Here is a 13,024-nt window from a genome sequence, read left to right as displayed (position 1 = left end):
ACCAGACGCTCATATCACTGTAACACACATGCATGTTTATTGCACATCAAACCAGTGGCCACGAGTTGGAAAATTACAAGTATGTGACGACAACAAGATGTCTGGACATTTCATAGTGCCTCCCCCAGACATGTACGCTAAATCAAAAACATGAAAGAAACAGGAAACACAGACCACAAATAACTGTGTTTTCTAATCCTGAATTCATTGACGCACATAGCTCCAAACAAACACACACAGCGTTGGAGCGTTCAAGCCAGTCACAACAGACTAGCTTCTACAGTTCGCATGCTACAAATGATGTGTTCTTCAGTCCGTCAGGTAGCCTGTTCACATAAGAAAGAGAATATTCAAAACATTCTTCACTATTTCTGGAGCTTCCACTCCATCTACATGGATGGAGTTTGCTCAGTTGTCAACCGTTGGCTGATGAAAACTGTGCAATTCAGTGGAAAGCTCTGGAAAAAGACAGATATCGGGCAATGAGAAAAGATGAATTACTATAACCAAGGTAGAGAGATACTTCAATGCTAAAACATCCAATACGTTATAAAGGCCAACTTTCTAAAGCATTGCTAAAATAAAAGGAGGATATTTTGTCCCAAAGATGTCTCTAGAGAAAAGGTCAGGGGTCACGACATCATTCAGTCATCTTATGGGGACCAGGAACATCTACTGGAGACTCTAGCTTCTGTTGTGAGCAAACTGAGTTGTGAAATCAAACTTGGGATTATCTTTGAAACAATGTTACACACAGCTATGACTCACACGTATTGCACTGCCACTGGTGAGATAAAGCATCCAAATAAAGACTTTCCATAGTTAGTTACACACAATGAAACATTAGTCACACAGTCACACAGTCACACACACACACACACACACACACACACACACACACACACACAGCTGAGTCATTCCTTTGCCCCTGATGATTGTGACCTGTTCTCCTGAACACATGAGATCCATCAGCTCCTCACAAATCACAGCAAACTGTAGAACTGAGAACTGTTGCATCACTTATTGTAATGGTATTACACAAATTACAAGCCAAGTAGTCTACTATTGTGGAGACTCTCCCTTTGCCCTTTGACCTGCATGACGTGTGTTGAGAGGATGTTATCGGTAAGGGAGCTGTGAAATGGGTGTGTGGGAAACTAAGCACAGTTATGATGTCATGTCGCTGTCAAATGGGAAGAATAAGTGACTCTTGCATGACTGCTAATTTAGCGCAGCTAACACACTGCTACTCTGCTTCAAACCATTGTAAACTCTCAGGCTAACGGTCTCTGTCTGCACACAGCTATCATGTGACGCTTCTTTAGGCTCACTTCCCTTTGTAATGACCCGTTTGAACCCTCATTGTTTGACTTGATGAATGGAGATGTAGCACATTTAAGCTCCAGAACACGAGTACCGAGTCATGTTGTCCTTGAAGAAAACATGACGACTCAGCAAGATCACTATATCACTACACAGCAGTCATTTCACAAACCAACAGCAAGCGTCATCAAACTAATAAGATGGGGATGACGATATGATTCATGGTTTTCTGTATTTGAAAATTGTATCAGAAACTTGCTGATCTGTATGTTTCAGCTCTACGAGGTTCACAGTAAACATCCAGACTCATCAGTCAGTCAAAGCCCTTCTCAGCAGGGGGCGGATGCATTTGAATTGTTGAGTTCTAAGAACAAATGATGACATGAAGTCAGATTGTCACAGCTGGAGATTGTGAAGTGGACCGGAGAGAAGAGGAAGCCAGCAGGTAGAATCCATCACAGTTCATCACCCTGGTCTACCACACGGTGGGTACTGTAACTCATCAGTGCACTCAAGCAGGTGACTTTCAACCACAGTGGTCTTGGGCTTGGTATACTACTATGGTAGTATGCTTATAGTATGGTTATGTTCCAAGATTTTTCATAATTCTCATTACAAATGTAAAGCAGAATCCGGAAATAAGACCCAAGTCGTAATAAATCAGAAGGATCCTTTAATGGATTACGCAATGTCTTTGAATGCCTCATGGATGCTTTGCGGTAAAAACACAAATGAAAGACTGCTCTGTAAACGAAAGGAGGGAGTGTAGCTGTAACTGTGGCCTCATCACACCCACTCACACATTACTGGAACAAGAGGGAGACTGTAACGATGAGCCATGTGACCACATCAAACAGAACTGCTGCTCACTTACAAGCACTTGTTGCAATTTCCTCCCATGAGTCAACTGTATTTATAGAAAATGTCCCAACAGAGAGGGTTGCATATGTGTTTAACATCAAAATACAAGTGTACTGAATGCACACAAGTGTGTGTGTGTGTGTGTGTGTGTGTGTGTGTGTGTGTGTGTGTGTCCTGTTGTTGTTTGGTCCATTAGCTCAGCAGTTCGAGGTAGGTGACCGGGACTTTTCCCTTTTGGTTCCCCCGTTCTCCAATCAACCAATCAGGATCCATTCCTGGTACGGTGTACACAGTAATGAGCTGGAGAAACACAAACAGGACATTTTAAGAACAATTACATAACAGATGTTTACCAAAATGAAGCTATTTAAACAACTAAAACTAATAGCGAGGTTGTTTCCCACACAAAGGGAAACAGAAAGCAACATAATGTAACATCATGCGTTGACGTTTGCATCATCTTCTGTTTTTATGGTCCATATCTGCCTGCACTTCCCCATAGATGTGGTGACACCAAAACAAACAGGACAGGAAATAATGATCACAAGATCATGGCGAGCAGTGCCGATAAGCCACAAGCTGATAATTATGCAACTTTTACCAAACATCCTTAGACTTAACCAAAAGTTGACCAAACACTTTATTGTCATTAACTGCTGTCATTGTCCTTCTATTCACTGCCAACCATGAGAATCAAATTGGAGGTCAGTTCAGTTCTGTGTGAGGCAGATAAGGCAGGATCACTTCAAAATAAAAGCCTTGTCAGGAAATAACAAGATTCTGTTCCGGAGACTTCCGGGTTGCAGAGTACGGAGTGGACACTTCGTTTTCTAGCTCCTGCTAAAAACTTTTCATTTTAAATCCTATTTATTCTTTTTACGAAGTTGATTATTTGATGCCCTCGATGGACAAAAATATGTCCAAGTCCAGGAAACCAGTCTCAGTACGCGTACATGACGGGTCTGTTTGAACAGTGTAGAGATCCAGGTAGTCTCAGGTGTAGTGACCGACGACAGACAGATGATGAAAACTAAAAGGTGATAATAACATCTTAACTATTAAACTTCTCCCATAGGTCACTAAGCGTGTCTGGATAGACTCACAGCAGATAGACACAATAACTGGGAGTCACTCAAGTCAACTCTTCATTTAAAGATGGGCTGATCCACATGTGAGAAACTGAGGTTTATATTTGTAGCCTAAATATGAGAAGCAGAAATGCTCAAAGTGTATATAGACTTTTAATATTTTGTGCTTGTCCCACAGCTAGAAGCCTTCTAACTGCTCTCTGTTCATGAGTAGGTCCAGCTCCTCGTCTAACAGAGGTGGGTGTGGGTGAATCAGAATATCTGACTTTACCTCATCAGCCAGGAGGGACAGCTCGCTCACATCGTGGGCGTCGTAGTCATACAGCACCTTGGCCTTCCTCGTGCCTGTGACGGGGAGCTGTGTCTGCTCCATAGCCAGGGTGCTGGGCCTTGGGCTGGACTGAGAGGAGACCGGGGCCCCGGGAGACGGTGGTCCAGACAGGAAAGCGGAGGAGACGGGGTCGGGACAGACCGCTGCAGGAGGGTGGGGGGCGCTGATGGCATTAGCACATCTGTGTGGACATTGGAAGACAAATGAAGGAGTCAGCTGAGTTTGCAGAATTCAGCTTAGGGCCCCAGAGAGGTCGGGCCGGCCTGGAATCCAACATGGCATAGACTTCAACTTCTTCATATCTGTTGATCACGGTTGGTCCTGACACCAGCTAATCAACTCACTACCACCAACAGCTGGACTGGTGCACCACAGAAGACCGTGGTGAACTGTGGGATAGCGCCGTATAAGGAGAAGTGCCGTTAGCCTTGGACCTGAGTGACTGAGCTATCCTTATCGAATCTACCTCTTTCAGACACATGCTACAGATGAAGCTACCAACAGCAGTGACTCCTCACTTGTTGAGCTCCCTCTGAAGGTCCTGCATGTAGTGATGACACTGGGCGTAGTAAGTGGCCTGAGCCTCTGCAAAGTCCTGCAGACATCGCAGGTGGTTGAGCTGAGGAGAGAAATCAAAAGAAGAAGTCAGTGTGAGTGGAATCCCCATCAGAACATGATACATACATACATACATAAATACACCACAGATTTGAATCAGACCGCTTATCCTTTTCTGGGTCACGGGGGGTGGAGCAGACATTGGGTGAAGGCAGGGTTCACCTGGACAGGTTTCCAGACTATCGCAGGTCTGACATCCATTCACACTCACAGTCACACCTACGTGTTCAGTAAACCTGCGCGTCATGTCGGACAAACACAAGACAATGATTGGTGTCCTCTTCCCCGCCGCTGTGGACAGGACGCTCTGCAGACGGACAGAGTCGGTCACTCACGTGTGTGCTGCCGATGCCCTCCAGCAGCAGCCTGGTCACCTCAGCTTGTCGGTCAAACTCCGTCTGAGCGACACGGAGCTCGTGCTCCGCCTGCAGGTGGAAATGACGGGACGGGAAGGAAGCATTAACAGGGCTGCATTTAGAGAGACAGAGACAGACACACACACACACACACACACACACACACACACACACACACACACACACACACACACACACACACACACAGCGTGTCCACAAGTGAAGGTACTTACTTTGTCCACTTCCTCACTCAGCAGCTGAGCGATCAGCATGAGGACAGAAAGAAGCAGTCATGAATCATTCTCAGACTCAAACATGAAGTGATCTAGACTCTGTGTTTCCATCTGAAACTAGTGGAAATGTATCTGCAGAAACTACCCAGCTGAACCACAGACCTCGGACCAAACAGCCAGAAATAGAGTTTATTTAATCTAATTATTAAATCTATATCAGATATTAAATTCATATCAGTATCTGGTAGTTTTCCGTATAGCGGTATACGTCTAACATTGTCCGGGCTCCTGCAGTACTGACATGACTTTTACCTAGATAACTCCTCAAGATATCATTGACTTCACATCTGGTTGCTAGGATACCAGCAGCAGCGGCTCTGCTCACATCACAGTCACATCTGTGACAGTGGTTCACAGCTTCCAGGTGTGAACCACTGTCACAACGTGAACCTCAGACAGCTTCACTGAATGAAACCTCAGGTGTGCAGCAGCAGCAGCAGCAGAGGAGCGGCTTATTAGACAGAACATATCAGAAGAATCCATCGAGTGATTTGTGTTCCTGTAGTTCAGTGTTTGTCTTATAGAAAAGAACCAAACACAGTCTATTCACCATAGGATGGTGCATTTGGAAAATGTTAATATTGTTGAAAGGATATTATGTCTTTAACAAACAAGAGTGTGTGTGATCAGACAGAAGCAGTGGACTACTAGTGAGTCTCTTGTGTTTGTGTCTGACAGCAGCCTGGACCTCCTCTCCATTCTGCAGCTGCACACTGATGAAGGGGTGGTAGACTGCGCCCTCCTGTGTTGTTATGAGAGAGCATCTTTCTCTTTGTATAATATTTTACTGTATGCGTTTTAGAAATGACATAACGTTGGGTAGAGCGGGTCGAGGGTCGGTCCTCCTGTCCTGGTCTCAAAGGGTCCTTGAGCCCTCTGCCCCTGAAGCCGAGTGTGACCACATTCATATTCACAATTAAAACGGGTTTACCAGCTTTTTACAAAAAACACAAACTGTCAAAGTGACCGTGAATTGTTATCAGGCAGGACAAAGAGGATAAACAGGTCTACACACAACACACACCGAGTCCCTGGAGACTACCACTGACTACCACAACTAATCTCACTGACGTTTGTGGGTCCAACCGGTCTCTGCTCTGACACACTGGGATCCGGCTCCACGTCCCAGCTGTCCCAGCCGCTCTGCAGCTGGTTCAGTTAGAGAAAACACCGGCTCATTTAACCCAACATCTGGTTCTGTCCGTCTCTCTGACGGAGCACACGGTCATCGCTACAGCGTAGCTGTGTTTAAGGAGACGGGTTTAAACTGATGTCGTCTGAAACTCAAACTATTTCAGAATTCCTAAAACTTTTGAGGTACTTTTATGTTCTGCTTTTACAGCTATTGGTCATCAGCAACTTTGAAGAGATTGATTTTACAATCAAAAATATCATCAACTCATAGAATACAATACAATGTTACAGTCAGCTACAGCATGCACATAATGCATCAGGAATAAAGATACAATAATAGAGTGACGCTCAGCAATAAGAAGAGCTTCCACGTATGAGAACTTGAAGAACATCATCAGGACCTAAACCCTTCTGTGTTCAGCAGGTCCACTGTTCTTCTGCAGCGCAGTGATGGTCCAGATGAACCACTTCTCATTCTGACACAGTCATGATTGATGGTTGAAGCTGAGCGCCACAGCGGCGTGCTAACTGTTACAGGCTGCGTCCTGGTGAACAGTCTGGCTCCTTCAGGACATCGTTCCTCTGCTGTAACAGAACGCTGACATGCTGTGACTTCAATGCTGTCTTCAGAGACACGTCCTCCTTTCAGTGTGGAGCTGTTGTCTACGGCTCCTAATGTTTCTCACAGAAATGAAACATGCAGAAACATGCTCCTGTCATCATATTGATGTTGCACACATCAACAGTCACTTGCTCAAGCATTAGAGAGGTTATTATGTAGCTGTCGTCCCATGCTGCTTAAATGAACACACGCCACAGTACCACTGCTTTACATGGACCAGGCGGGCTAGTTTCACTGCACTTCAAAGGGCTTTATTCTATACATGTTCTAATTCATTTGAAAGTAAAGCACATCTCCATACCTGTAGAATATCAAACTGAACAGCTGCCACTGTAGCCACGAGATAACGGAAGATGCTAACACTGAGGATAGCAGTAGCACAAGAGAGAGGAGGCGTAAAGTCTGCCAGCAGTCATTAGTAATCAGTTACATCCGCTAACATTAGCCACACAAGCTACTGGTCACACCTGATCAAGTCAGGCTGAAGCAGCAAAGGTCTGAATGCAGCAACGCTGAATTGTTTTGCTCAGAAATTCTATTTTTAATTTCTGTGTAATTTAGTTTTACAAAGTCTGGCTTAAACATTTTGACTGAACATACGAGCCAGTCCTCTCTCAGTGTGTTAGCATGGCTCCGGCTCTGTGCCGTAGACCCTGTGTGTGTGTGTGTGTGTGTGTGTGTGTGTGTGTGTGTGTGTGTGTGTGTGTGTGTGTGTGTGTGTGTGTGTGTGTGTGTGTGTGTGTGCCGCTGGTGTTACTCGGGACTCTTACCGCTGATGCACTGGCAGAGAGAACATAATTTCGAGGCCTTGTCTCCTGAAAATCAGGTGCAGCCTACGAACGAGAGCAGGGAGGAGGAAACACATGTTGGCACAGTCATGCAGTCAGTGTGAAGCAGAGACACAGAGCAGACAGAGCAGACAGAGCAGACAGAGCAGACAGAGCAGACAGGGGCACAAGGAACTGTGGAGAGCTGGTGCTGGTGGTTGAAATGACTGAATCATTTATTGATTAGATTATTAATAGTTGGAGTCAAATGACATTCTGATGTTGATGGTTTGCTCTCTCTTGTTGTGGTGATGTTAACATTAAATGAAGCTTGTATTAGCTGACAAACACAGGAAGTCTGGACTCAAATTATCCTGGAATACCGACAGATTTTGAAAAATCACTTAGTGTCAAACTCTTAGCATCTTAGTAAATAATACGTAAGTGTTTCCCATGAATATTCTGACTTTTCTACAAACAGATGTTTGACTACTGAACAATGCTGACCCTGTGATAGTCATAAGCCTTACTTCTGATGTGTGGATATTATTCAAAACACATCTACCGCTTCTTATTCTTATTAAAGTGTATTCACATTTACGTCACTGCATATTAGTTTGTGCTGCTAACCATAACCTAATTTGTCTCGTCATATTAGACACTCTGGCTCTTTCACACAGTCAGAGTTGACCGACACCCAGCTTCATCATACGGTTATCCAGGACCGCCGATGTTAGGCTAGACAGCCAGACTAAGTTGAACCTTGTCTGGATCAATCCTGGATGACACATATATGATGTCACAGTCCTCTACTGCACCCTGTACAGTACTCCATCATGTCCCTGTGAGCCCACTGTGCTGGCTGCAGACAGAGCATCTCATTAGCATTAAGAAGCTTATCTTATTGAGGCTGAGACACATGCAACAGGCACTGCAGGTAGAGTCACTGCTGATACGGCAGCCAGCAGAGCATCTGAGAAGCCGTTTCATTCCATTTGAAAGGTTTGATCAGTGCAGCCATGCCATCTGAAGAAGCAACCAACTCAGTGCAGCACCAGAGGAACAACATGACCCGATGACCCGATGACCTGACAACGCTTAATGTTAGCTGCTACGTTAAAGCTGTTTGCTTCTTGCTATTCCACCTACCATATGAATACTGCTGTACTTCCCATCTCTGAGCCTTTTCAGTCTCATTATGTACAGATGTGGGAGAGAACAGCTGGCACAATAGTGTTGATTATCCATCAGAACACCACAGCGCTGTGAGGCAGTGTCTCACTGGATTCACATCGTGTGTCACACGTTCATTTAGTTGGCAGATGTACAGCTTACTATGTAACACGTTATGTTAGCAGACGGATTGTTCTTCTGAAGGTCCATAGAGCGGTACAGTTGGGTTATAATCATTTTTAAATAGCACACTATCTTTATTCAAGAGTGTGCTTCTTAATTTAAGAGCATGACTCGTCCTGTACTTCATCTCTTCTCTAGTCTTCTGACTATTCAAAGCTTTCACGTTAAATGAAAGACGGACCTGGAGATTCAACACGGTCACAGGTTTTACTCTCCGCACAGCACGGCTGCAGTGAATCTCATGTTTACCGTGATTCACAGACGACCACAGAGGACAGGAGGAGGAAGAACTACGAGAGCAACACATCAGCTTGACATTTCATCTCACCGCTGCTTTGGCTTCTGCCAGTTTGGCTTTTTTCAGACGTGCTTTGCAGATGTCAAGATCCAGCCTCCGATTCTCCAGAAGTCGCCTCTCTTTCTGCAGAGGACAGGAGGGATCCGATCAGAAACCAGGTACCGGCTGCAGGGCACCAACCTGGCAACACTACGTTTCTATTAACAACTAACAGCACAATGAAGCAACCAGCTCCGAGAAGAAGACATACGTCTCCTCCCTCGGCTGGTGTTGAAACGGAACGCTGCCTTAAAGCACCAAGGCCCTACAGCAGTGAGTGAGCGAGTGAGTGAGTCGGCCTTACTGATATAGTCCTCCAGTCTCCTTCCAGGAAGCTGCGTAGAGGAGTGAGGAAGCCGGCGGCTGAGGTTTGGAGGAGCTCGCGCTCGGCTCCACCCAGTCTCTTCTGGTACTCTCCCACTGTGATCAGGGTACTGCCTACGAACACACACACGATGCCAGTCATGGAAAACCCATCCGCTACCAGTCGGACCACAATTTAGCCCATTGTGCAAAACACGGGGGTCTGGGGGGTCCGAGTCCTCTTGACATTCGGAATCCCCTGAAAGCCTCAACAGCAAACTAAAACCAGCAGCATTTATTAATCTGAATAGCAAAACATGTATTCACAAATATGAACCAATCAATTCGGCCGATGAGTTCACAGACTTTTCACCTGCATTCAAACAAAGCTGATTTATCGATATCAATTATGTGATGATTATTGTGAACATACAGAACGTTGCTTCAGAAAAGCATACCTCATGAGTAAGAAGCAGACAACAATATGATCATCTGATGCAACAACGGCTTCATCACAGCACCACTGACCGTATGGCGTCTCTGGACCAAAGTCCTGGGCAGCCTCCAGCATGTACTGGCCCAGCAGCTCTGGGTTGGTGGTCCTGGAGGGAAGCTTCTTATCCAGCTTGTCATAGATGAACTCCTCTATTCGAGCACCTGGACAGCAGGTGAGAAAGAGATCTCAGGGGAACTGAACACACAAGGAGTCCGTTTCATGAGCCGTATTCAAATCATGCAATGATCATTTCAAAAACATGAAACATTTCCACTGAATATAGGAGCTGTGGGTCGTTAGGCTACACTGTACACCGTCTGTCCTCAGTATGTTCCATGTGTTCATCAGTGATAAACTGCAGACTTACCAGTGTGGTCAACTGGAGCATGGAGGATTAGAACATACACAGAGCGAGAGTTAGACATTAATACCAAGGTTCATACTATTCTGTCCATTTAAAGCCAATCACAGAATAATGTGGGACGATGACAATCAACAATACTACACATTGAAGTTTAAAGAGCAGCTGCAGCTTCTAGTTGGGAGGTCACATGTCTTCTCACGTCTCTTACTTGGGTTGGGCTGCAGCAGCACCTCGGTTTGTCTTAACATTTTTTCAGTCCAGTTCTTGGTGCAGTCGGCCCGAGTGATCAGGTTCTCCAAGTGGGGATCCAGCTCCGTCTTCTCAGCTTGGCCCAGTTTCTCCTCTGTGAACTGAGACAAAGTCAGAATCCTGAGTGTCCAGAACTCCATTCACAGTTAAAACACACACACACACACACACACACACACACACACACACACACACACACACACACACACACACAGTATCTCTGAGTAAATGAAAGAATAAAACTTCACCTGTACACCTTTGTAGACATGCACATATCTATGACAACATGTAGCATAGTGCTACATTAATGTGAGCTTCCACTTCTAATATTGTTCTGGATCGTTTCATGAATAACAGTGCATCATATTGTATTGTGAGTTAATTCTGACTCTGCACCATAAGCAGTAACGTTTCTCTGTTAGGTAAATGTAGTACTACAATGTGTTCCCTTTGCAGTAGAAGTACACAGTAAGTATACAGCTGGGTTGCATATTTCTAAGAGCTTTGGAGCAATTTGGAAGTTATTCAATGAGTTAGAATAGTAATATAATCCATATCAGTCATATCTAAACACCATAGTACTCACGGTCATTATGAATCATTTAATACCTCAGCCGATCTATACACTCTTCAGATCTTCATGCACTACGACTGTTGGAATAGTAACACGTATGTAATAAAGGCGATCAGATACAGTGGTGGTGGGCCTGTGTCACACAGACACATTAATGCTACAGCTGACTCTGACTTACTGAACCCAAGCAGAACTAATGACCACAATCTGAGTTTTTAGAGATCCAACCTGAACACAAGTGGTGGACGTGGGTCTGGCTCTACCTAGAGACAAGACGTCATCATGTGTTTGGACGGGTTTGGTGAATATGTGGTAAGCATGGATAACGTCACACATATACATGGATAACGTCACACATATTCATGGATAACGTCACACATATTCTAAGCTCCTCGTGCCTGCAGTCGGCTCCACACAGAAGCGCGTGCCTGTTGATCATAGAAGCAGAAAAGCTGCTGCTGTCACGCGCGTGATGCACTCGATCACAGCCATCAATAATGGATCGAGGCTGGACCGGACGAACCTTTATCGGCTTACAGCGCTGGTGGTTCTCCTCCACACAAACACGACCGCGTACACAGAGCGCGCGCACAAACACCTTCCTCTGCTCCGTGGGCGCTGAATGAGTCGCGCGCAGTGACCCACGGCTAACGGTGCTTTTCACCCGCGAGGATGCGGATCCAGTGCGACGGTGAATCGCTCCTCACGTTACCGGAGGCTGCTCGGTCCGCTGCGCTGACATGACTCGCGGCTTACCTGCACCGCTCGCGTGAAGAAGACGCCTGCGCCAGAAGCCAGTTTCTTGACGTTGAAGTCCATGGTGCCGTGCTGAGCCGAGCTTACAGGCCGGGCCTGTGCGTTTCCCTGCAGGGACTTCTCCGGATCAGCTGAGACGATGAAGCAGCAGACGCAGGACTGAAGCCGTAATCCGCTTCGTGGACCATCGGAAATCTGCTCACCGCCCTGCCCTTAAAGAGACCACAGCACCGGGCTGAGAGTCACGAGTCCCCGCCTCCCTGCGACACGTGCTGCTCCTCCCCGACGACCTCCGGGTCCGCACACACGCACGCACGCACGCACGCACACACACACACACACACACACACACACACACACACACACACACACACACACACACACACACACACACACACACACACACACACACACACACACACACACACACACACACACACAGCATACGACGTCATCAGTACCGCTGCTCTATGGAGTGGTTCTGGTGAACAGCGGTCACAACCGGGTCTGTGGATCACCCACCTCCACTGAAGGCCACCCTGAGGGATCGGGTCCATCTCACGGGGTCGGGGTGAAGCTCTGGAGCTCAGAGTTCAGAACCTGAGCAAAGAAAAGCAGAACTAGCTGCCTGTTAGAGGAAAGTGAGGAAACATCATCGATCGATTTTTCATCGATCGATTGGTTTTCAAAATAAGATGTCAACAAAGCGTAGATGGAATAACAATAACTATATTCACATTAAACATGTCACCACTGTGTGCATCTTAACTGCACCAATCAAGACATTTACAAAGTACAAACTCATACATTTGAGTTCAGGACATCTGTCCACACCAATAATGACAATCAATCAACACGTTGCATATTTAACGTCGCCCTGATGACCCGACTCTCTCACTGTGACCGAGTTAAACAAGCAGGAACAACACAACAACACAACAACACAACAAAGAAGCTGTCGCAGCCTCACGAAGAGTCAGTCAGGGACAGCACAGAACCTTTATATATAGAGAGAGAACGTTTATATTAAAAATGACTGTAATGTAATATAAATATAAATATATATATATATAAAAATATATATATATATAAAAATATATATATATATATATATATATATATATATATATAAAAATATATATATATATATAAAAAAATATATATATATATATATATATATATATATATGACGATGA

At 45.3% G+C, this 13,024-nt stretch overlaps 1 protein-coding gene across 6 annotated transcripts; it reads right to left on the bottom strand.

The window, feature by feature from the left end:
- Positions 1–14: 14 nt before the first annotated feature.
- Positions 15–12,072, bottom strand: sh3glb2b (SH3-domain GRB2-like endophilin B2b). Of its 6 annotated transcripts, XM_068705698.1 has the most exons (12): positions 11,829–12,072; positions 10,458–10,599; positions 10,253–10,264; positions 9,918–10,046; positions 9,391–9,524; positions 9,078–9,170; positions 7,397–7,459; positions 4,811–4,834; positions 4,557–4,646; positions 4,122–4,222; positions 3,544–3,784; positions 15–2,484 (listed from the first exon to the last, which is right to left on the bottom strand). In XM_068705698.1, the coding sequence occupies exons 1-12, from the start codon at positions 11,889–11,891 to the stop codon at positions 2,377–2,379; spliced, it is 1,200 nt and encodes a 399-aa protein (XP_068561799.1). In that variant the 5' UTR covers positions 11,892–12,072; the 3' UTR covers positions 15–2,376. The 6 variants fall into 6 exon arrangements, with proteins under 6 accessions (XP_068561799.1, XP_068561801.1, XP_068561800.1 ...); XM_068705700.1 differs by lacking the exon at positions 7,397–7,459; XM_068705699.1 differs by lacking the exon at positions 10,253–10,264 and having other exon boundaries at positions 11,829–12,071.
- Positions 12,073–13,024: the final 952 nt, after the last annotated feature.

This window comes from Cebidichthys violaceus, unplaced genomic scaffold (assembly GCF_023349555.1).
Source record: "Cebidichthys violaceus isolate CVI_PGR_0920_01 unplaced genomic scaffold, fCebVio1.0.p SCAF_12, whole genome shotgun sequence".
Classification (NCBI taxonomy): domain Eukaryota; kingdom Metazoa; phylum Chordata; class Actinopteri; order Perciformes; family Stichaeidae; genus Cebidichthys; species Cebidichthys violaceus.
The sequence above is the reverse complement of the archived record's forward strand: the minus strand, read 5'-3'. Positions and strand labels throughout refer to the sequence as shown.

Excerpts from the sequence above, each read along its gene's own strand:
- sh3glb2b (XM_068705698.1), bottom strand. The coding sequence starts at position 11,891 with ATGGACTTCAACGTCAAGAAACTGGCTTCTGGCGCAGGCGTCTTCTTC. Across the intron at positions 7,460-9,077 it reads TGGCAGAAGCCAAAGCAGCG|GCTGCACCTGATTTTCAGGA; the intron begins GTGAGATGAAAT and ends TCTCGTTCGTAG. Across the intron at positions 4,835-7,396 it reads TCTCTGCCAGTGCATCAGCG|CTGCTGAGTGAGGAAGTGGA; the intron begins GTAAGAGTCCCG and ends CTGATCGCTCAG.